This window comes from Phoxinus phoxinus, assembly GCF_949152265.1.
Source record: "Phoxinus phoxinus genome assembly, chromosome: 1".
Lineage (NCBI taxonomy): Eukaryota > Metazoa > Chordata > Actinopteri > Cypriniformes > Leuciscidae > Phoxinus > Phoxinus phoxinus.
In genome coordinates this window covers 4,366,752-4,390,896 of record NC_136876.1, presented here as the reverse complement: position 1 = coordinate 4,390,896, position 24,145 = coordinate 4,366,752, and the positions used below count along the sequence as shown (strand labels likewise).

The following is a 24,145-nucleotide window of genomic DNA, read 5'->3' as shown; positions in this document are numbered from 1 at the left end:
AGTGAAAATTTCATGTCATGGGACCTTTAATAAATTCATATTATATTAGTAATATGTTATTTATATTGTTTATCTTGCTTATATGACACTGGACTTGGGACTTTATTTGGTAACTCATTGTAGAAATGCCATATTCACACAAATGTATTCCATGTGTGAAAATTATTATTATTATTTATTTATTTTTGCTGTTCTGAACAATTTGTTGCTGTTCTGAAATGCACGCCTGAACTGCATTTTTGTGTCGCTAAATTTCGATTAAATAAAAAAAATTTTTTTGATAATTAATAAAAAAATTTTTTTTTTTTAATATTTATTGATATGAATTTTTTATTTGTTGATTAATTTCAATTATGAAATTAAAATTGTGTAGGTCCATATTTGTGTCAGATTTCATCTTTTGAGGACTTGAGACACGAGTGGGAGACTTTGGCAGGAGAATGTGATTTACTTAAAAACATATGAACATTTCTATGAAAACTCGATAGTCAGGTTGAACCTGTTAATTGTGTCAATACTTCAATGAAATGGGAACACTGAATACACATCTGAAAGTGGGGAAAATGTGTGGGGAGATATTCAAAGAGATATTCCTCTTCCATTTATATATTAGTATAGGCTACCATTAAAATAACAATATACTCTTGAAATAGCTCATGAAGGAAAATGCAGTGAAACTGACGGATAAGGAGTATTTGTAGTGAAACTTTATGGTGAAACTTCCTCAGAAACAGAGAGTACTTCCCATAATGTAAAATGCAGTTATGAAAGAGCTGGATAGTTTAAAGCTGTCTGGACACTGGTGTGCGCGAGCCGGAGCGGAAGATCAACGCCCAATTCTAACTTTTCCTTTCGTTTTTATGCTTTGCACGACGGATTTCTCTTTAATTTATATGCAATAATCAAGAACAGTAAAACTCTGTTGTTCGTTTTTGTGCGTCTCAGGAACGAGAAACAATCAAAGATTCCTCCACCGCAAGATCATGTTTATTAAGAGTTTACGGAACTCGACAGCGAAATGAAGAACGTTGTTTTACTCTCGGGGTTCCTGGTGTTTTTGTGTGGTGGTGAGTGTTATATTCTTTTAAATAATTATGGTTTCACTTTAGTGTCCCACAAGCACTCGACAGACTGGCCATTCTGTGAAGCTGTAAACCACATTAACGAACACAGAAAAACGCTTTTGGAGATTAACTGGTTTATGCCAGAGTTCGCAAATTTATGGACCGTCTATAAAGTTACATAAGATTATTGGCATACACGTTTCTAAAAACATTTGAAGAGAATTACTTAGTCACAAACCATAGGTGTTCATGTAGGGGTCAGGCATGATGCACTCCTTTTATATTTATTCAAGTAAACTGTCAAATCATATGTAAATATTAGCCTACGTAGGAGTGGGGTATTCTCGTCGCTTGATAAACACAATAAGTATTCTCGTCGCTTGCTCACTATTTTAACTACGTCTTTACTAACTTTTCTGGACCGGCCAAATTAAATTGCATAGAAGTCTATGAAGGAGTGAGAGACAGCTCTCAGATTTCATCAAAAAAGATCTTCATTTGTGTTCGGAAGATGCACGAAAGTCTTACGGGGTTGAACAACACGAAGGAGAGTAGCCTAGAATTTACATTTTTGGGTGAACTAACCCTTTAAATGTGACAACATGCCCCATAGGTGGGGTATCCTGCATTTTGACCATATGACATATTCAAATGTTTTCTGATTATCAAAAAAATATACAAGACAAACTAAAATATTCTGTCAATAAAATACAATTATCAACTTTTTCATCTAATGGAATTTTTTAATAATTAAAAAAAAATAATCTTTGAGTTTGACAACAAACACCACAACAGTCTTTTTTCTTGGTCTCTCAATAGAATAGAATAGTTCTAATAGAGGCTCATTAACGCAGTGTGACAACATGCCCCGCCTGAGCAACTGGGATTTAAACCTGGTGAGTGTTTCTGCTGGTTAGATCAGCATTAAACAACTATCTCAGCCGTTAAATAACAGATAAGATAATAATATTAATAATAATAGATGAAAAATGTACTTGTGTGGTAAATTGTGGTATGGTAAAATAAATGTCCAGTGATATCTCCAAATATTTGTTTGTAACTTTTTTTTTCTCTTTATAGTGTTGATATGGCAACTAGTAAATACACTAAGTTTTGTAATGATGGCATGCGTGGAAAGTTTTAAACCATGTGTGTGACAACTAACCCCGCGTTAGATTGTGTCCTGCTCACCCCTATTTCATCACTGTATGGGATCATGCTAAAAATATGACATAGCTGACACCAAGATGAGTACTTTACAGTAAGTTTATGACTGTAAGACATTCTCTTCAAATGATATTGAGCTTTAAATGAGTGTATAATTTGTGTATGATCCCTACGGTAGTGAAATACATGCCAATTTCTACATATGATTAGACTGTTTACTTTATTAAATGTCAAAAAAATAAAAAATGTCTGAGACCTCCATGAACACTTTACAGTTGATTTAAATACTGTAAGTCATTATCTTTAAATGCATTTGAAGTTAACTTTATAGACATCCAACCAACTTTATGCCCGTTTTGGACCATGCAAATCCCACGAGAATCTTTCCTTTCTCTCATCTAAACACTGCGAGGGAACATGAGAAAGCAAATACTCATTAATAAGCTTATAAAAAGTGTGTGTGCTAGTGGATTCACAGTCTGGTTAAAACTAAAAGGCTGAATGGCATATAACACGGCAAAATTAGAATTTGCTTGCTTTGTTTTACAGCCAAACAATCTAAAATCTTTAGATGTAAATATAAATTTAAAACTTCATAAGGTATTAAACTTATTTCTTAATAAGTAAAACAACCTCCCAGTGCTATAAAACAAAATACATTTAAATTAAAGGCCCCCTGAATTCAAATGTAAGTTAGTTAGTTTTTAGTATTAATAAGCTGTGTTCCAAAACAACGACAAATTCCACATTTAGGAGATATAAGCATTCACAACTTAGTCTCTCACTTCTGCTAAAATGGATCAGGGATTTTTATGACATCACTTTCTCACTTCAGTTTCTCATCACAGTTTCTCATCACATCTTTTGTCCAATCAAATGCTCTCTAGAATCTGAAGCGTCGTTCATTTGATTGGCGGAGAGTATTGAATTCAACGGATTTACTTTCACGGTGCTGTCAATCACGACTTGCAGTCTGTGAGGTAAACTAAACGCTATTGGGTATTTGAAAAGGGGGAGGAGCCATTCAATATGTCCCGCCTTCACTTCCGTTAATTATGTTAATACTTCAAACAAAGCTGCTCGATCCAAGGCAGTTCAGCGAGCCTTTACAAATAAACTCACTAGTAGGAATTCGTTTGGTTTCTTTTTTCTGCACACTCACCTGATCTGACCAGATACATTTAAATGTTTTCTTTAATTTAATTACTTTATCCAATTAATAACTTTCTATATTTGAGATGTGACTTTTGTCCTGTAATAATTTGCATAGTTGCATTTAAAGAATACTTGTTGGATCTGCTTCCTGATGATATTGACAGGATGACTCTTTGAAAAAATTATCGTGATTTTAATGGTAAAAGACTGTAAAAATCCTACAGTGAAAAACTGTTAAAGGATAATTCCGGTATTTAACACCTTGAGTCTATATTGTAGTTTGTTTTGGATGAACAAGAGTGGTGGACAACATTTTTTTGACAATGGTTCCTCTCTCGAGTTTTTGACTATAAAAGAATTGGCCATGGACCCATTTAACATTGGAGTCAATGTGCATGTCCGAAAATGTCATTAAAACAGCCAATAATGTTCGTTTACAAAACTGTTAAACTCACCGAGTGGTTAGTGGTGTTCGTTGATGATTATAAACAATATATCGTCGCAATATATGATTCCAATCCGTTTATTTTGCTATAGTGGAACTATTTTTTCAGACCGTGTAACTTCCGCGCAATATTTAAATCTGAAGCGTTAGCACACTCCCGACCACTTGATGGCGATAACCGATGTTTATGTCTCGCGGGACACTCACGGTCACAGTCGAGTTCAACTTCATATTGCACTGGTCAGTGGTCACGTTTTTCAATATGGGTAGAATTTGTGCGGTCAAAAACTGCGGTAATATTCCTAAAAAAATTAGTTTTCATCGGTTTCCTTTACACAACCCTGAACGACTAAAGTCATGGCTTTCATTCCTCGGGTTTGACATAAACACTCCTTTAGATGTTCTTCGAAAAGCTGACCATCGAGTTTGTGCCTTTCACTTTCGGGACGAGGACTATGTTAAATCTACAGTTTCTCGAAAAAAGTCTCTGAGGAAACTCTATCTGAAAAGGGCAGCTGTACCGACGCTCAATGGACCAAAGCTAGACGAAGACGACCTTGGGGTAAGCTGAACAATATACAATGTTATGTTATTTGTATGACTAGCTTTAACATCTGGTAGGGTTCCCGTTGAGTTTTAAAAAGTCTAAAATTCCCGAACTTTACATTTAATATTTTAAACTTCTTATAAACGGGACTTGTGCGCTCAAGTTAGTTAGGCGCGCGATAAGCACGCTCCTACTTGAAGAGACGCTATAATCCACTTTTCATAATCCATGTTACAAGTAACAATTAATGAAGGTTTTGTTTGTTTATTTCGCTTACTCTCCCGGAGCACAGTTGCTCTGCTCGCTAGCCGAGAAACGGAAGCGAGCAAAAAGACTACATCGACTACACAACCAAATGTAAACAGCCCCCTTTCCGTTTCCGGTAGCGCATGTATATTAACGAGCACTCAGTCCTTCAACAGAATTCAATGGGATTTTAGAAAATGACGAATATAACACGACAGAAACTGAAATTCGCAACACTTTTTGTTTCTGGAACATCAACTAACATCACTAATCACTCGGTGAGTTGCACAGTTTTGAAAACTAATGTTAAGGTTGTTTTAATGACATTTTCGGACATGACTCCAATGTTAAATGGGTCCATGGCCAATTCTTTTATAGTCAAAAACTCGAGAGAGGAACCATTGTCAAAAAAATGTTGTCCACCACTCTTGTTCATCCAAAACAAACTACAATATAGACTCAAGGTGTTAAATACCGGAATTATCCTTTAATTGGTTAACAGAAAGTTTCCTTACTATATACAATAAATGACTGTGATAGATCTAATGGTACATTTAATGTAATTTTACTGTAAAATATTTGTCACAGTGTCTGGTTGTGTGTCCCTGGGTAACCACTAGACGTCCTCTTCCCCCACGGTGTCCTACATGTGTTAACTACATTTCCCATCACTCATTGTTTCATTGCACACAGCTGTCTCCCGTCACCTTGTTAGTGTTTGTGTATATATACCCTGTCTGTTCTAGTGTTTGTTACGGAGTCCTTGTTTAATGTCACACCATTTCCTGAGGTCTGTTCGTGCTTGTTTCTCGTTTTGGGATTGCATTTAATGTTGTTAAATTAATGTTTATTGCATTTTTAAAATTTCATGTGTGTTACCATGATGGTGTTTAATGTTTGTGTGAATGACACTGTGCAGCTTCTATATATTAGAATTAATTTTATTGTGGATGAGCTGCTTGTGATGAGCTTTGATTGATCATGTGATTACTAAAATGTTGCTACTGTATTTTATACGGTAAATTTCTGGCAACCACAGCTGCCAGTATTTTACGGTAAACTGAACCGATTTTTTTTTTTTTACAGTTCTCTTGTTCACAGGTGTGACTGGTGAAACACAGAAAGTGTCCGTCTTGGAGGGAGATTCTCTTACTTTACAAACTAACCTCACTGAAATACACAAGGTTGATCTGATGATGTGGATGTATGGAGCTCAAAGCGCTATTATCGCTAAACTCAACGGAAAAAGTCAGACGTCTTCGTTTTACGACGTCGATGATGGGAGATTTGAAGACCGACTCCAGCTGGACAATCAGACTGGATCTCTCAGCATCATGGACATGAGGACCAAACACTCTGGAGACTATCAGCTGAAGATCATCAGCAGCGAGACCTCATACAAGACGTTCAGTGTGACCGTCCACGGTGAGTAGAGCGGGTCAGAGCATTTTATAGATTTATATGTACAAAACAATTACAGTGACACATGCAGAACTTTCAGCGATCAAGCGGTGAAATCTCAACAACTGCTCCTGTTTGTTCTCCAGATGTGTTTTTTGCTGGGATAACCAACAGTAAAGAGGGAGAATCCGTCACTCTGCACACTGGTGTTCATGAAATACAGAAGTATGATGTGATTCTGTGGATGTTTGGACCGTTGAGTCCAGACTCTTTCATTGCTGAAATCAACATTACGATCCACAAGATCTCATACAGTGATGATGGGAGATTCAGACTGGATGACCACACTGGATCTCTGACCATCACAAACACCAGAAGCACAGATACAGGAGTTTATCAACTACAGATCACCAACACTAAAGAGACCTTCTACAAGAGATTCAACGTTTTTGTCTGTGAGTAGAGCACATTTTATTAATGATCCGTCTTACATTGAAATGTTTTATGCTTTGTAATTAATACTAACAATGATTTAAAATTATATGGTATTCATTCTTTTTTGGTGGGAAATACCTTGAAACTGTTTTTGCATAACAATGTTAAACTTTTTAATCTTCACCATATCATTGACTTGCAGCTGGGAAAATATGAAGTCAATCAACAATATCAATTCATCACTGTCATAAACACTACAATAGTGTAATCTAGTGTAATTGTGTCAATACCCAGTAAGCAATTTTGAATTTAAAAGACGTCTAATAGCCGTTTAATAGCTAAGTCGTCACTACAGATTAACCATGTCATGAAATGACACTGATATCTTCAGAAATCATAGCTGGTCTATCGGGTCTATAGTTCACCTGCCGGTTAAATGACGGCTAGTGTTTGCTGGGTAGTCAGTGTTTGGTTGTTTCACATCACACTGCTGTAATACAGATTATATTTACAGAAAGAAAAAAACAAGAAATCTGCACGACCACTAAAATAATATCTAGGCCTAATCATATTTTAATTAGTGTCATGCTAACGATTAATACATTCTTTGAAGGGACCATGCTTCGGGTCAGGTGGTTATTTGACTCCACATCCTACATTAAAAACATTTAATGCAAAGCTAGCCATGGATTATCCCTTATTTAACTCACAGTTTGCATGTACAGTCAGACGTTCTGGACACATTTACACTAATGACTGTCTCTCTCTAGCGGTTCCTGAGCCAGGTCTGTCTTCAGGAGTTTTAGCCACACTGATTTTTTTCGGTGTGCTGCTAGTTGTGGCTGGAGCTGTAATCGCTGGTGTGTGCTATTGCCGCAAGAACTTGAGACTAAAGAGTAAGTATTACAGTTTCCTACGTGGTCTACTTAAGTACTTGAAAGGTTTCAAGGAGATCATTTAGCACCATAAGAGTAAGAAACTGTTACTGTGTGCTATTCTGAAATATTAAACTGGGCAATTACAAGCTATTAAACTAAAAAATTCTGATTTTCTTGAAGTTCTGAAATTCTAGAGCGACAAACCACTTGAGATTTATTAGTCAAGTAAACTTACATTTGTGTCTGTTTACTGATTTTACTGGCAGTTATATCAGTTTAATTTATGAGAAACAACCTTTTTATTCTCTGGGTGCAATAAACAGTTGAAATGAAGACAAAAGAAGTGACAAAGGGAGATTCTGTCACTCTACACACTGGCATAACCGAACTACAGATACATGATAAAATACTCTGGAGGTTTGGACCTCGAGGCTCTATCATTGCTCAAATTCCTGAAAGGACCAATGAGACCTTACCTGGAGATGACGAGAGATTCAGAGACAGACTGCATCTGAACAGGGAGACTGGAGATCTCACCATCAGAGACGTCAAAATCACACATTCAGGAAATTATCAGCTGAAGCTCATCAGCACCAGAGAGAACAAATCCAAAAGATTCAGAGTTATTCTCTATGGTGAGTAGCTCAATCTTTCAATGGGAACAATATTACAAGTGATCCTACTCTAGCTTTCTTGTTTTTAGTGCAGGTTATTAGGGGCCAATCACTGAAGGTGTGTTAGATTTATTTTTAAAGTCAGGATACTGTGTTCGTAGCTCATTTTTACTAATGTGATTTCTTCACATGTGTTGAGTCTTCTCTTCACATGCGTTGAGTCTTCTCTTCACGGGCGTTGAGTCGTCTCTTCACGGGTGTTGAGTCTTCTCTTCACGGGCGTTGAGTCTTCTCTTCACGGGCGTTGGGTCTTCTCTTCACGGGTGTTGAGTCTTCTCTTCACGGGCGTTGAGTCTTCTCTTCACGGGCATTGAGTCGTCTCTTCACGGGTGTTGAGTCTTCTCTTCACATGCGTTGAGTCGTCTCTTCACATGCGTTGAGTCTTCTCTTCACGGGCGTTGAGTCGTCTCTTCACGGGCGTTGAGTCTTCTCTTCACGGGCGTTGAGTCTTCTCTTCACGGGCGTTGAGTCGTCTCTTCACGGGTGTTGAGTCTTCTCTTCACGGGTGTTGAGTCTTCTCTTCACATGTGTTGAGTCGTCTCTTCACGGGTGTTGAGTCGTCTCTTCACGGGTGTTGAGTCGTCTCTTCACGGGTGTTGAGTCGTCTCTTCACGGGTGTTGAGTCGTCTCTTCACGGGTGTTGAGTCGTCTCTTCACGGGTGTTGAGTCGTCTCTTCACGGGTGTTGAGTCGTCTCTTCACGGGTGTTGAGTCGTCTCTTCACGGGTGTTGAGTCGTCTCTTCACGGGTGTTGAGTCGTCTCTTCACGGGTGTTGAGTCGTCTCTTCACGGGTGTTGAGTCGTCTCTTCACGGGTGTTGAGTCGTCTCTTCACGGGTGTTGAGTCGTCTCTTCACGGGTGTTGAGTCGTCTCTTCACGGGTGTTGAGTCGTCTCTTCACGGGTGTTGAGTCGTCTCTTCACGGGTGTTGAGTCGTCTCTTCACGGGTGTTGAGTCGTCTCTTCACGGGTGTTGAGTCGTCTCTTCACGGGTGTTGAGTCGTCTCTTCACGGGTGTTGAGTCGTCTCTTCACGGGTGTTGAGTCGTCTCTTCACGGGTGTTGAGTCGTCTCTTCACGGGCGTTGAGTCGTCTCTTCACGGGCGTTGAGTCGTCTCTTCACGGGCGTTGAGTCGTCTCTTCACGGGCGTTGAGTCGTCTCTTCACGGGCGTTGAGTCGTCTCTTCACGGGCGTTGAGTCGTCTCTTCACGGGCGTTGAGTCGTCTCTTCACGGGCGTTGAGTCGTCTCTTCACGGGCGTTGAGTCGTCTCTTCACGGGCGTTGAGTCGTCTCTTCACGGGCGTTGAGTCGTCTCTTCACGGGCGTTGCGTCTTCTCTTCACGGGCGTTGCGTCTTCTCTTCACGGGCGTTGGGTCTTCTCTTCACGGGCGTTGGGTCGTCTCTTCACGGGTGTTGGGTCGTCTCTTCACAGCACTAAGTGGGGTAGCGTAGTGTCATAAATCAGTATAAATCACCTCATTCTTGAGGATTTGTTCTCATGTTCACTTTTCTTCATGGTTTGGTTGCTCGTGCAGTGGACAAACTACGATTCTCAGAGGGAGAAAACATCACTCTAGACACCGGTGTTAGTGAACTACAGAGGGATGATCAGGTGCTCTGGAGGTTTGGATCTGAAGACACCATTATAGCTAAAAGAGATGGAGACACCAATCAGCTCTCATTTCCTGATGTTGATGACGGGAGATTCAGAGGCAGACTGGGGATGGATGATCAGACTGGATCTCTCAGGATCACAAACACTAAAAGCACAGACTCTGGAGTTTATCACCTACAAATCAGCAGCAGAAATAATGTCTTGTATAAGAAGTTTAGAGTTACAGTATGGTGTGAGTAGCTTGAGTTTTAATGAAATTTTGATGTAAATACCCCTTATATTCAGTGAACCCGCATGCTCTTATGATAATATTTTTCTGTTGCATGTGTTGGCGTGACATGAAGTGGATACATTAAAAGTGACAGCGGGAGAATCTGTCACTCTAAACACTGATATTCCTGAATTAGAGGAAGACAGTAAGATACTGTGGACACATGGAGATGATGACACATGCATTGCTGAAATCAACAGAGCCACCAGTAAGACCTCAGTGTATCGTGGTAATGATCTAAGATTCAGAGACAGACTGCAGCTGGACCATCAGACCGGATCTCTGACCATCTGGAACATCAGCATTGCACATTCTGATGTGTATAAACTCCAGATCAGCACTGGGAACAGATGCAAGAGATTCGTGATTATTGTTGACGGTGAGTATCTCATGACTTTTAACAATGTATAGATGCTCTGAAATGAACTAACCCTTGAACAGTGATGCCAGTAACGCGTTACTCTAATCTGACCACGTTTTTCAGTAACGAGTAATCTAACGCGTTACTATTTCCAATCCAGTAATCAGATTAAAGTTACTTATCCAAGTCACTGTGCGTTACTATTTTTGCCATTTTCCTTAGTAAAAATTAGGGCTGTAGGTAATGCGGTATGAAACCAAAATCGCGACACTCAGATCCACGAACCTGTGTCGCGGTGTGAGAAGGCAGAATCGCGAAACACCCCTTCCAACTCCCAGAGTTATCCTTCCCGTCTAGATCCAATGCTACCACATCTTTAAATTACTAGTATTATTTGAAGTCAACATTATAAAATATGTAGACCTACACCACAAAACTAGTTGAGGATAAATTCTTTAATATCGGGCAATTCCAGCGTTATGGACGATTGCAGTAAAAAAACTTTACATAGGCTATAATATAATGAAATATAAATTATCAGAAAATGCATTTAATACCAATATATTGAAACGTCTGTTTATATATCCATAGCCTACTCACTTAATAAAGGAGTCCAGACATTAGAAAAATATCAGTCACATGCGTTTTATATTTAGGCTAGCCTAATATGAGAAATACACACTGCGCAAACCAAAAGTACTACTACCCACCGGATGAAGAAGGGTTGGCTCTCCAGAGAACATAAAATATCCATTTTATTTTATTTTTCGTGTTCACATTTATGAGGAAAAAACAATGTTACGGACGTGACAGTTCTCCGTTACGGACATGACCGCTCTGAAAGCGGCACTAAAATACTACTTTTTCACAGAGACCTCAAACAGAAAGCACAAAGCATTTCTTTAAAGTTAATTTCGTTTTGTATTAATTGTATCTTAATTTTAATCAATGTTTTATCGACCAATTGCCTGGATTTAATAAATAAGAATTAGGCTAAATATAGCAGACAATAGATAATCACGACACGGAGGCTATTTTTATATTGAAACGTCTACTTTTAAACAGAACAATTCGAAAGGAAAACAGACTGCTCTCTGCTTATGTAATCCGTATGAAATGTGCATTTCTCTCTGGCATGTTCACTACAGTGAAGATCGCGAGTCAGCATCGTCAACTTCATCTTTGCAGCCGACACTGACATAAAACACTTCTTAAAATGTCTTCTTTCTATATTTGACATATTCATAATCATTACTTTGGCTGGTTCTTTGTGAGCTTAGGTGCTTTATTGGCAGCGCCACCCTTACATGTTACATGAACGCGTCACCTACCACATCACCCCGTCACTATTTTGAGTTTGTGTCAGCTAAAGTGGACAATATTAAGGTTCGTTGTACAATCTGGTGGCGACAAAGTGCTATCTAGCTACAAAGAAAACAAACAAAAAAAAATTACATCAAATTTGAAGAAACATTTGGGGTCAGGTCAAGAAAGACTGTCATTATTTTATAAAAAAAAAACATGTATTTATGTTAAGTGGAGTCAAGAAAGACTGTCTTTATTTACACATTTTTTATAAAAACATGTTTGTTTTTTCAGGAAATAGTTTTTAAGTTCAACTTAAAATGTCAGGAGATACATTGTTGATGTTACTGTTAAAAATGCACTTCCAATAAAGTGAGTGTTGGCAAAACCGGTTGTCATTTTTATGTTGAGGCGGCGGGGGTGTCATCGGCAGCTGCTGAATGTAACTAACAAAGTAACTTGTAATCTAACTTAGTTACTTTTAAAATCAAGTAATCTGTAAAGTAACTAAGTTACTTTTTAAAGTAACACAGTCTCACCCCAAAACATCACATACTGACGGGTATTGACCATACGGCAACATACGACGAAAAGGGTACCCTTTAACGTCCATATGTGACGATTCGGGTATGGTTGGGTTTAGGTATGCGTTAGGGTACCGCTAGGAGGCGCTGCTGGTGCGCTTATGTCTGCGTCTCATATTGACGTTATAGGGGTACCCTTTTCGTCGTATGTTGACGTATGGTCAAGACCCGTCAGTATATGACGTTTTGGGGTGAGACCGGGCTGTTTAAAGGAGTAATCAGATTACTTTTTCAAAGTAACTGTGGCAACAATGCCCTTGAAGGGTTATCTAAATGTGTTTCACTTGATCTTATGAGCACATTTCTCTTCTACATGGTACTGTGACATGAAGAAAACAAAGTGCCAGTGATGGAGGGAGATCATGCCAAGCTAAACACTGATGTTCGTGAACTACAGAGTGATGCTCTGATACTGTGGATGTTTGGCCCAGAAGACAATCTTATAGCTAAAGCTGATATGGAGAACAATAAAATGTCAACATATAATGGTGTTGATGGCAGATTCAGGGACAGACTGGAGCTGGACCGTCAGACTGGATCTCTCACCATCACAAACATCACAAACACTGACTGTGGACTTTATAAACTCAAGATCATTAACAGCAGAGAGAGCAAATACAAGCGATTCAAAGTTACTGTTCGTGGTGAGTAGCACAAATTATTGATTATTAAAGATGCTATAAATAGCACACAGCTTTCCAGTAGTTAAAGTTTGAAGTTTTAAAGTTTGAAGTCTTAAATCCATGCCCCAGAATATAAAAAAGAAACAGCATATATTTAAAAATACTTATATTTGACTGAAATTTGTCTTTATTCAGATAATAATGTCATAATAATATGAGTGTATTGCAGATTTATAGAAACAGTAACACACCTTTTCACCATCTGTTATTCTTTCTGTTTTCTTACAGGGAACAGAGGGAGAGAGAGACACAGAGAAGATGCTGAGAGATCCCATCAGAGAGAAAACCCAGAGGAGATCGCCTTGCTTCCAGTGAACACCAGCGGTAGTGTTTGACAGATTCATCTTAAAATCAAACACAGACATGTCTGTTTGGTGCTGTTGAGCTGTGAAATGAGTAAACAGATTCAGCTACATAATAAGGAGCTTAAATTATTATTATTATTATTATTATTATTATTAAATGTCATCTTGTTGTGTTGTTGGGTTCTAGAATCGACGAAGGACAGGCTCCAATTTTAAATTTTATCGCATAATGTTTTCTAAATGATTGTGATTATTTGTGAATCATATATGATTGTTTTGATTGATAGTGACTAGACTTTTTGAAGAACCTGGTAAGAAAGAGTAATCAAATACATAGTTAAAAACTGAAATTGCTGTATCTGGAATCTTTATTTCTAGAAAATATTCACGTGATTAAAATTGCACCGTAATGTCACTCTTTACATCGTTGTCTTCTTGGCGCTGGATATGCAGAACCTCGGGTCGTACCACACAAGTCTTGTACGTGACCATTCAGCACATAGTTAATTGGCATCTAAATATACAGTCAGTTTATCTTTACGCTCAGTTTCTCTATCGGGTCGGTGAATAGGGTGACCACCTGCTAATAAGCCCAAGGGGGGACAAGGGGTATGTTTCTGAGGGACAATGTGGGACACTGCCTGGCACAGCGGTGCCCCCACCCCACGGGCAGACTCACTGATAGTGGTTTACCCATTTCTAGCACACACCACCTTACATGGTATATTACAGTTTTTCTCAATTGTTTACACACACATACTGGTACTTGAGACACAATGGCCACAACATGTAACTCATTCACCAACCCCCTGAACCAATTCTGCTAAACTACAAGCACAATTCCTGCTTTACACTCAAATTGCAGTTCTAAAACACACTTTTTTCAAAACACTACACACAATTCTCTGCATTTGGCAGAGAAAAATAAAATATATTTGTTACTGTGTATTTGTGTGTTCTGAGTATAAAAACAATATTCTCAAATATTTTATAACACACTTATGTGTGTACTGTCTGTAGTAAGTGTAACTGAACAAAAGAAGGCCTTAGTCATTATAATGAATGGAGAAGTGTTTTCCATTGAGCACATCAGTGTTCAACTGGTTCTTATAAATGTCTATTCATATGATGGTTTGTGTGTGTCATTTGAAAACAAAATACCATTTTGAGAGGAAATAACATTGTTTTGAATGTAAAGTTTCATTTTGCAGGAGAATTGAGGGGTTTTGCCCATTGTGTGTGTGTTTTTTGATTTGTGAGTTCTGAGAATATGAGGCATGCTTTCAGAAAATGTGTGTAAACAATCGAGAAAAACTGAAATAATGTTTTCCCCTATTCCCCTAAACGTGTAATTGCTGATGCATGCTCATGAATAGGTCAACCAATGTGTATTTTTTTCTAAATAAAGATTCATACTATTTTGAACATTCAATGAATTGACAGATGCACACTTACAATTTACTTTAGCTATTTAATTTTATTTATTTTTCATTACAATTTATTCTCTTTAAAGGAACACTTCACCTCTGGAAAGATGAATGTAGCATAGCCTTGTTGTTTACTGCGATCTCTTACCGGTAGGCGTGGCCTCCTAGGGCAGCGAAGCAAGTGCATTCTGGGAGTTGTTGTCTTTCATCCCCATAAGCCAAAAATACATTTTCTGGCTTTTCTCAGTCTAGAAGGCTCCAAATTCAAAAATAATTTCACATTTCTTCTACATAAATGACCCATTTTAAATACACTAGTGAGTCTCCGTGAGTCTGCCCAGTATTTTGATGTCGCCCAAAATGTCCAGGATTCGGCTTTTGCGTTCTACAGTCGCCGTTCATCATGTTTACTGTGACGAGCGGGACGAGTCTGGCGGCCGCGGAGAACGATGCGAGCCCGGTGGCGTGATTACTGATGAGTGGCGCCGGCGCCTGTGAGACGCACCGGTCTCGTATCTCTCACGGAGGAGCGGGAATTTTCTTAGCAATGTTAAAACGCACATCAAACGATCACTTGTTTAGCGTTCATGTAACACTACATTCAGATTCACCAATCGGAATGAATTCAGTTAGATTGAAACAAAAGGTGTGCATGTAAACTATGAATGCGACTGCAGAAAGCAAAAGCCGAATCCTGGACATTTTGGACGATCTCGACGGCCGGACATGTCCGGGAAAAAGAGGATGGTCACCGCTACTACTCAGCTTTCTCCACAGAATAAGAACCTGTTAGCTTAGCTTCCAGATAAATAATGGCTGACACTATATGTACATTCTGTGAGTGAGATCCCTCTATGGGCGGGTTGAAAACATGCGGAACAGCGCCTTCTACTGGATAAATGATGAGCTAGTGTTTGTAGTCTTACCCTTATTCAAAGAAATTTGACTTCCTGCTTTTTATGACGCAAAATGACGATTTTTGCGTCATAAAAAGCAGGAAGTGGAACACTTAAATCCTTATTTCTCCCATCTCAGGGGAAAATAAGGAAATAAACCATGACCATTCGAAAATGTGACTGGGTTTCTAAAGATACAAAGTCTAATGCAAATGGGTGAAGTGTTCCTTTAAATAAATTATAATAAAAAATTATAGGATTAACAGGAATTGTAGTTACTCAATACCACAGGAACAGTTAAAAAAAAGAGTCTTAACTCAAGCGCGCATCTAAACGTCTGGTATGCACGTGCGCGCGCTGTCATGACAACAACGAAAAAGTTGACAACAACCTAGTCAGCAGTTCAACTGAGGTGGGTGTGGTCAACATTAGCGTGCTGAACTGTCAAGTAATGTTCGTTTGGCTGCCTGGGGCTCAAGGATATAGAGCGACCAACTTTTTTTTGAGCAAGCATTGATTATGCGTGACACAGTCTCAATTTGCGGGACGCATGAATTGGGCTTCAAACGCTGTGCGCGCACGCGCTACGCGGGACGGGTGGTCACCCTATCGGTGAAGAAGTCAGGCACTCGACCGGAGGCAGCGTTAACGTTAATCCTGTCAGATCGTCCATCATTGAGTGAGTGTGTACTGGTCGGCCAATCTGGTTCCGTCCTTTGAAATTAACTTTTGCAAATAACAATCGCGGTACTGGACAGTGAGTGAGCTTGCACATTAAGATAAAATCTTATTTTCTCTAGTCATTGTTAAAAAACAAGCTAACAAAACTGGCAAACTAGCGTTAGCGGCCAGAGGCATCGTTCTGCCTCCACCTAAGCTCCGCCCACAAAAAACGTCACCATGTTTACTAACTGAAAAGGGGTCTATTAGCGGGGTTTGCATGTGCTCTGCTTTTAGCATGTGCTTGCCACGATTCTCTTCCGTCCTTCTTCGGCTCTTTGTGATGCTCTTCGTAACTTTCCGTAAACCGTTTCCTCTTTCTACTTTGGATTACTTTTAAATTCACTTACATTACACTTAAATTCACAGTGTGACTACAATATAGCAATTGATTAAAGATAATTAAATTATCAACAACCAGTATCCCTGATCACATTGCAGAGTTCCAGACCCTATATTGGTTATGCATATTGTTTATCAGACATATAACTATAAAAATAATACAAAAAGGTCCATCTCTACTATTTATGCAAACATCCTAAATCTCAGAGTCCACCAAAGGTTTTTGCATTTGCATTTTGCATTTTTCAATTGTTTTAGTTTGCCTGTGTGTCCAGGAAAAGGAAGTTAAAACATTTTGATCGCCCCCTGGTGTCTGGCTGCAGTATTGGTCCCCGTCCTCTGTAAACGAATGGGACGTGAGCAAAAAAAAAAGTCAAATTACACTTTAATCCAGAAAAAAAAATTACATTCTCCCACTCCCGCCCGCAACATTCATGTTTTATTTCCGCTCCCGCCCGCAAAAAAAAGTATAAATAGATTTTTTCTGTACCTCAATGAAATGGTTTCAAGTTAGCCTATGTGTCGCCACCACCTACACAACACCATAAACGCTCCCGATAATTTGTTATTAAAGCATACACCGGCCAACCATCATATCCTACTTGTAAACTATTAATAACAATGGAGAAGTCAATATTTCTGGTAAGTAATGTTGATTAAATTAACCATCTGCACAACCAGAGACTAGTAACATATTATTTCCATGGATTGTGCCTCCAAAGCACTTGCAAGCGTGTCCAGCTGGGCATTTTTAGATTAACAGCAAATGTTCATTTTTGGGTGTTTTTTTCACCTTTGTGTCTTATTTTTAATTATTTACTCTATATAGTATAGTCCCCACTGCAGCTGCATACTTTCCACTGCAGATCAGGTGAAGTAAAAAGCAGTAGTAGTGTACGAGTTCATGATCAGTGGAGTGAACTGGGCTTAATTAAGCAACTAGGTGGACAGGTAAAGTTTGTAGGTGACCAAAAACTGGTGAGTAGTGTTTTGTAAATTGCTTTGGATTAAAAAAGGTGGAAATTAATGACTGGTATCTTACCGGACATATACTTTTCGGTCCCTGATTTAACAATCCAGCACAAATCGTATTGCTTGTGATAATCGGTCCATAAGCATTATAACAGTCATTGTAGCTCGCAATTGATATCATCTCCTCCTGCAGTATGCCAGTGGCATTGACATCTGTGAGACAGATCACAGGGACAAATTGTATGGCTTTTAAAAACGCGTTTGACGCGAATTTGTGTCTGCCGCCCGAGTTTTTGTTTTGTTTTGTTATTATTACAACTTACCATCTAACTGGCAGAGGGAACCTGTGTGGGCTGACAAAGACAAAGTAAGTATAGAGCCATTTGGACAGAGCTGATAAACTGGTTTGTGTAGCCCACAATCACTTTTTCCAAATCCAGAAGCAAATGCAATCAATGAGAGTATTGAAAGTACAAAATAAACTCAGAAACACTGTAGAGAGACGATCAGAGTGCTGGTGGTATCTGACAGGCTTTTGGCAGCGAGGAACGGACTGCAGTGGGCTGGAACATGACCCAAACCCCAAAATGTAGCTACATTTAAACTACTTAAATCATCTGTATTTATTGAGAGTTACTGAATATAAAATAACTGTGTGCCTGTCTTTGTTACAGTATACTTAAAATATTTGTACAGTATATTTACAGTGTTTTACGATATATATCAAATAATTGTGCTTCATAAAAGTTTGGACACTTCATTCTGTATTTCTTTCCATATTTTAGAATAATATCAAAGTAATCAAATCTATAAATAACATAATAGTATGGAATTTATGTAGAATTCTTGGGATCCTGGAATGTACGTGAATTAAACCCATCAATTAAAATACATAAATGATGCATATGTAAAGAAATTCATACAAATGCAAAATTTGTGTTTATTTACAGAACCAATATTAAGCATTCAACCACAAGTCTTCAGATCCAAAGGTTTTTACAATCATGAGAAACATAAATTGGCTAATGAGTTTCTCAGGAATGAAATGGCTTATCAGTTATTAAACAATTGAAACAAACATTATTCAATATACATCTAATGTTGTCATGTTATAAACTTTTTTATAGTCTCCCTGAGGGAAAATTTGATTCATTCGTTGCTATAGGAGAGGAAGAATTTTGCAAACTCGTAAAATCATCTAAATCGACAACGTGTATGTTAGACCCTATACCGACTAAGCTGCTGAAAGAGATGCTTCCAGATGTCATAGATCCTCTTCTTAATATCATTAATTCATCTTTGTCTCTAGGATACGTACCAAAAACCTTTAAGCTAGCTATGATTAAACTGCTTGTTAAAAAACAGCAACTTGATCCTACAAAACTAGTCAATTACAGGCCGATCTCTAATCTGCCATTTCTGTCAAAGATATTAGAAAAAGCAGTATCCTCACAACTGTGTTCCTTTCTTGAAAGAAATGATATCTGTGAGGATTTTCAGTCCGGATTTAGACCGTACCATAGTACCGAGACAGCTCTCGTTAGAGTCACAAATGATTTGCTCTTATCATCCGATCGTGGTTGTATCTCTCTATTAGTATTACTTGATCTTAGTGCTGCATTTGACACCATTGACCACAACATCCTTTTAAATAGACTCGAACATTATGTTGGCATTAGTGGAATTGCACTAGCATGGTTTAAATCATACTTATCTGACCGTTATCAGTTTGTAGCAGTAAATGAAGAGATGTCTTATCAATCACAAGTTCAGTATGGCGTACCACAAGGCTCAGTACTAGGACCGCTGCTGTTCACTCTGTACATGTTACCATTAGGAGATATCATTAGGAAACATGGAATTAGCTTTCACTGTTATGCCGACGATACTCAGCTGTATATTTCTTCAAAACCTAACGAAACCTACCAATTCACAAAATTAACGGAGTGCATAGCTGATATAAAAAATTGGATGACTAGTAATTTCCTACTACTAAATTCAGAAAAAACAGAGATTCTAATTATTGGACAAAAAACTTCCACACGTAATAACCTAGAGTACTGTCTAACACTTGATGGCTGCTCTGTTAAGTCTTCGACGTCGGTTAGGAACCTACTTGAGCGAGCTCTTAACGCATTATAGTCCTTCACGTCTACTGCGTTCTCAAAATTCCGGCCAGTTAATAATACCTAGAATATATAAATCGACTGCTGGCGGTAGAACCTTTTCCTACTTAGCACCAAAACTTTGGAACAGTCTTCCTAACATTGTCCGGGAAGCAGTGTCATTCTGAACTTCTGACCTGTAAGGACTGGAATTTTAACTGGAATTAAAGGTGGACGATGATGAAATTGTTTTTTTATTATTATTTTCATGTTATCACTGTGAAGCTGCTTTGATACAATCTGTATTGTAAAAAGCGCTATATAAATAAAGGTGACTTGACTTGACTTGACCTATGGTCATGAGCTTTGGGTCATGACCGAAAGAACAAGATCCCGGATACAGGCGGCCGAAATGAGCTTTCTCCGCAGGGTGGCTGGGCGATCCCTTAGAGATAGGGTGAGGAGCTCGGTCACTCGGGAGGAGCTCAGAGTAGAGTCGCTGCTCCTCCACATCGAGAGGGGTCAGCTGAGGTGGCTCGGGCATCTGTTTCGGATGCCTCCTGGACGCCTTCCCGGGAAGGTGTTCCGGGCGCGTCCCACTGGGAGGAGACCCCGGGGAAGACCTAGGACACACTGGAGAGACTATGTCTCCCGGCTGGCCTGGGAACGCCTCGGAGTCCCCCCGGAAGAGCTAGAGGAAGTGGCTAGGGAGAGGGAAGTCTGGGCATCTCTGCTTAGACTGCTCCCCCCGCGACCCAGCCCCGGATATGCGGAAGAAGATGGATGGATGGAATAATACAGTTTCTTTGATTGTGTTATCAACAGATGTGACAATGAACATGTCCAAGCACCGGTCCCGAAGAGAGCCACGGCAAACAAGCAACCGGTCCAGGTGCACCCTGTCATGGAAAACCGAGACTGATGTTGATATGGTTGCACAGACTGCGTGATTCCTGCCCGCACGGGAAACTGGACCGCAACTGAGCTCTGTTGACTCACATTCGCCCATGAGTCTGTTTGTAACAGTATACACTACCTTTCTTTCTTTTTATGAAAGGAAGTGTTAAGTTATATTGTTAGGAAAGATTTATATTTTGAATGCTTTTCTTTTTAATCAGTGAATCCAGAAAAAAGTATCACAGGTTATAAAAAAATATTAAGCAGCACAACGGTTTCCAACATTGATAATACCTGATTATCAAATCATGATATTAGAATGATTTCTGAAGGATCATGTGACACTGAAGACTGGAGTAAGGATGCTGAAAATTCAGCTTTGATCAAAGAAATAAATTATATTTTAAAGTATATTAAAATAGAAAATCATTATTTTAAATTGTAATAATATTTCACAATATTACTGTTGTTTCTGTATTTTTTATCAAATAAATGCAGCCTTCTTCCAAAAATATAAAAAATGGTAATGTGTCCAAACGTTTGACTGGTACTATATGTTTATATATGTACGGTAGCACTGAGGTCTTGTGAGGCACAACATTTAGTTCCTCCACATAGAGGAATTACAATAAAAACAGATTAAAAAACAAAACCTTTGCATCTCTTCTCATTCTTAGATTCTCCTCTCTGCCTCACAGCACCGTGATGGGGCATTAGCCATGGATGGGGGAGTGTCTATTGTCTCCCCTCATTCATATTCATGGACATCAACACCCCTACGCATAAAGCAGTGCTGGCACAAAAACTGACTTGCAAAGTTTAAATCATTATATTGTTGTTTTGTGAAAGAGTGATCAGAATGATTTTCACATCATTTTGTAGTAAACATTCTAGCCTACAAGAATGGTAACTCAAAAGTCTTGAGCCAAACTATTCAGTATGAGTTATAGGAGCTCATTGCAGTGACTATTTTTTTCCCAAAACGTACTAACCTCGCATAATATTTTTTTTCTATAAAATACAAACATGTAACTTCCATTTTGCTCACATATTATTGTAGCAGAGTTTGTGCTGCAATACAGCATAATTATGAGTTGGCCAAAGGTATGTTGTAAGTAGCTGAAATAAGCACAAATGTCAGGGCATGTCAAAACATCTCAAGGGCCCCAAAAACCCCTCAGACCCCAGAGGGTTAAGGGGGGGAAGAATATGACAATGAAACCAGGTAAAATTGTATACAAAGATAATGAACATTTATTAAAGATGTGCATACATTTGTTAAAAGAGAAAAAGTAAATAATAACAATAAGATGAACACAATAATAAATAAATCATTCAGCAAAGTACACAACAAAGTTAAGTAGCAAAGGGTTTTGATTAAAATAAAACATTGTTTTATTTTATAAAGTGCAAGTGAATTTAAAAACAGACACAGGCAAACGTTTCAGCACATTGCTTTCCTCAGTGCTTCTGAGGAGCGCTACATATCCTCTCAAGTTCCATTAAAAAGTGAGAGGAAAGTAATCAAAGTCTGGTAGCAGCAGTATCATTTAATAAGTTTAGGTCTGAGATTACTTAGAGCACAACAGATGGTCAATATGTCACTGGAGAGAGGAACCAGGGTCAAAGGGAGCGTGTTTTTCAGAATTCTAAAGATCTTGATGCGTTCAATAGCTCGCTCCACATGAATACGCAATGCTGAAAGTTGGCGGGCCCTCTCAACATCACACCCATGTAGCTGCTTTCTCCCCTTCAAGAATGGAGGCATTACCAGTGTGGCACCAAGCCTAGCCAGGTGGTCACCTATCAGAAAACCTCTATCTGCCATCACCTGATCGCCTGGATTAATGTTACTGTAAAATCCAGACTTACCACTGATCTCTTTATCTGAGATCCTCCCTCCCCACATTTTGGAAATAAATGATATTGAGCCATAGGGCGTGATACCTATTAGAGCCTTCAGAGTATTATGGTGTTTATAATTCGACCAGGTCTGGGCTCTAGCCCTGAGATTGAATGGCCTGTCAATGAAAAACTCTGTGCAGTCAATGATAACTACGCATTTCTTAAACCTCTTCTTGAACTTCTGTGGCATGTTTTTTCGAAGAACCTCTGCTGATGGTCAGGAGATTCAAAACTGGAGACGTTTTGCAAGGACAGGTATGACTTCGTTGATTACGTTTGAAACACATGCAGAGGACACACCAAACCGGAAACCAAGGTCTAAATGGGCAAGTCCGTGTCGGAGCTTCATCAAAGTTAAAAGAAGTTGATTCTCCTTGGAGATAACCCTTCTTTCTGAAATAAGCGGTGCTTAAGTAACTATATTTTACCAAATGTTTACGTCAATTTTGGACACTGAAAAGTTCAAGTAAGGCCTAGCAAAGCAAGCTTTACAATGAACACTGCTGTTGTTAGCCTTTGCCTAAACCATAATTGTAGAAAATGTCCCCTTTGTAATGTAGGCTATAACATTTCGTTTTAATAAGTAATGTTAGGGACGTTCACGTTTCATCCTTTAAAAACTGCACAGAACACAGTAGCTTAAGTATAACAGCAGACTTAGGAGAAAAGGGGGCGCTGTTGTTCAGTAAAAGTTTGCAGTATTTTTTTTTAGTAAACAAACACTAGACAAAACGTTAGTCAAAAATTAGTTTACTTGTACTACATTAAAGGGCTGCAAGCTTTTAGTATGTTACAGCTCCTACTTTTTTTTTACAGCTCCACATTTAACTTGACCTTGTACTGTGTCAATTGAAAACCATATCGATGGAGCCAGTTCAAGACGATGACAGCTAACGTTAGTTCTAAGCCAGCTGTTGCAATTAATCGCATGCTTGCCATGAGTTAACTCGCGATTAATCGCACATTTTTTATTTGTTCTAAATGTACCTTAAATTAATACTTTTCAAGTTTGTATAATACTCTAATCATTATGGGCATGGATAAATATGGATGCTTTATGCAAATGTATGTTTATTATTGAAACCATAGTCAACATAGAGCATGAAGACGAGACATGTTTCAAAGGTCATAGATGTTTTTCAAAGAACTTGATTTCTGCATGACAGGGCAGCTCTTCTGAAAATGCTAAATGTACATTTATTATTTATTATTACATTAGTTTGTCTCTCTCTGTGCCCATTTTGATGAAGCTAAATTCTCAATAAAACTGTTTTCATTGGTATATTTTACTGTTTCTGTTGTCAAACAACGGAATGAATATGAAATAGTGACTGAAACGCGACCCATTAAAGGGTAACTAAACACTAAACCAACTTTTTTTAGTTAATGATCTGTAAGAATGGAGCTTCATAAATGCTGTTCATTGATTCGAGTACTTTTTTTAACATTTGAGTATAAAGTGTTTTAATTTTCAAATATATGGTGTAAAAACGTCTGAGTGCTTCAGGTTAAACGGAATCTCCTGAAGTAGGGGTACTCTCTGACGTAGGGTACTCTCTGACGCTGCGAGCTCACCACGCCCCTGGCAGCCCCTGGTATAAAAGCATCTGGTTCCGTCAACACCAGAGCGAGTCAGGAGTTGGAAATTGGAATTACGAGTAAACGATCAGGATAGCGTATTTTAGCATCTAGTTAGCATAGCATTTATATAGTTATTTAGATTATTTCGTGTAGCCTAGGTAGTTATT

At 38.6% G+C, this 24,145-nt stretch overlaps 2 protein-coding genes across 4 annotated transcripts in view; one reads left to right on the top strand and one right to left on the bottom strand.

Moving 5' to 3' along the window:
- Positions 1-24,145, bottom strand: part of LOC306999735 (uncharacterized protein) — a 501,826-nt gene that overhangs the window by 409,138 nt on the left and 68,543 nt on the right. The gene's annotated exons all lie outside the window — the stretch shown is intronic.
- LOC307007145 (uncharacterized protein) lies at positions 765-14,563 on the top strand. 3 transcript variants are annotated; one of them, XM_079628854.1, is made up of 9 exons: positions 765-1,067; positions 5,711-6,049; positions 6,172-6,480; positions 7,231-7,356; positions 7,662-7,973; positions 9,545-9,856; positions 9,969-10,274; positions 12,478-12,789; positions 13,057-14,563. In XM_079628854.1, the coding sequence occupies exons 1-9, from the start codon at positions 1,019-1,021 to the stop codon at positions 13,161-13,163; spliced, it is 2,172 nt and encodes a 723-aa protein (XP_079484980.1). In that variant the 5' UTR covers positions 765-1,018; the 3' UTR covers positions 13,164-14,563. The 3 variants fall into 3 exon arrangements, with proteins under 3 accessions (XP_079484980.1, XP_079484981.1, XP_079484982.1); XM_079628855.1 differs by having other exon boundaries at positions 780-1,067; positions 5,726-6,049; XM_079628856.1 differs by lacking the exon at positions 765-1,067 and adding an exon at positions 5,379-5,414.

Bases quoted from the DNA above. Each gene is read 5' to 3' on its own strand.
- LOC307007145 (XM_079628854.1), top strand. From the start codon at position 1,019: ATGAAGAACGTTGTTTTACTCTCGGGGTTCCTGGTGTTTTTGTGTGGT. The intron at 1,068-5,710 runs GTGAGTGTTATA...TTTTTTTTACAG, and splicing joins CCTGGTGTTTTTGTGTGGTG to TTCTCTTGTTCACAGGTGTG. The intron at 9,857-9,968 runs GTGAGTAGCTTG...CGTGACATGAAG, and splicing joins GTTTAGAGTTACAGTATGGT to TGGATACATTAAAAGTGACA.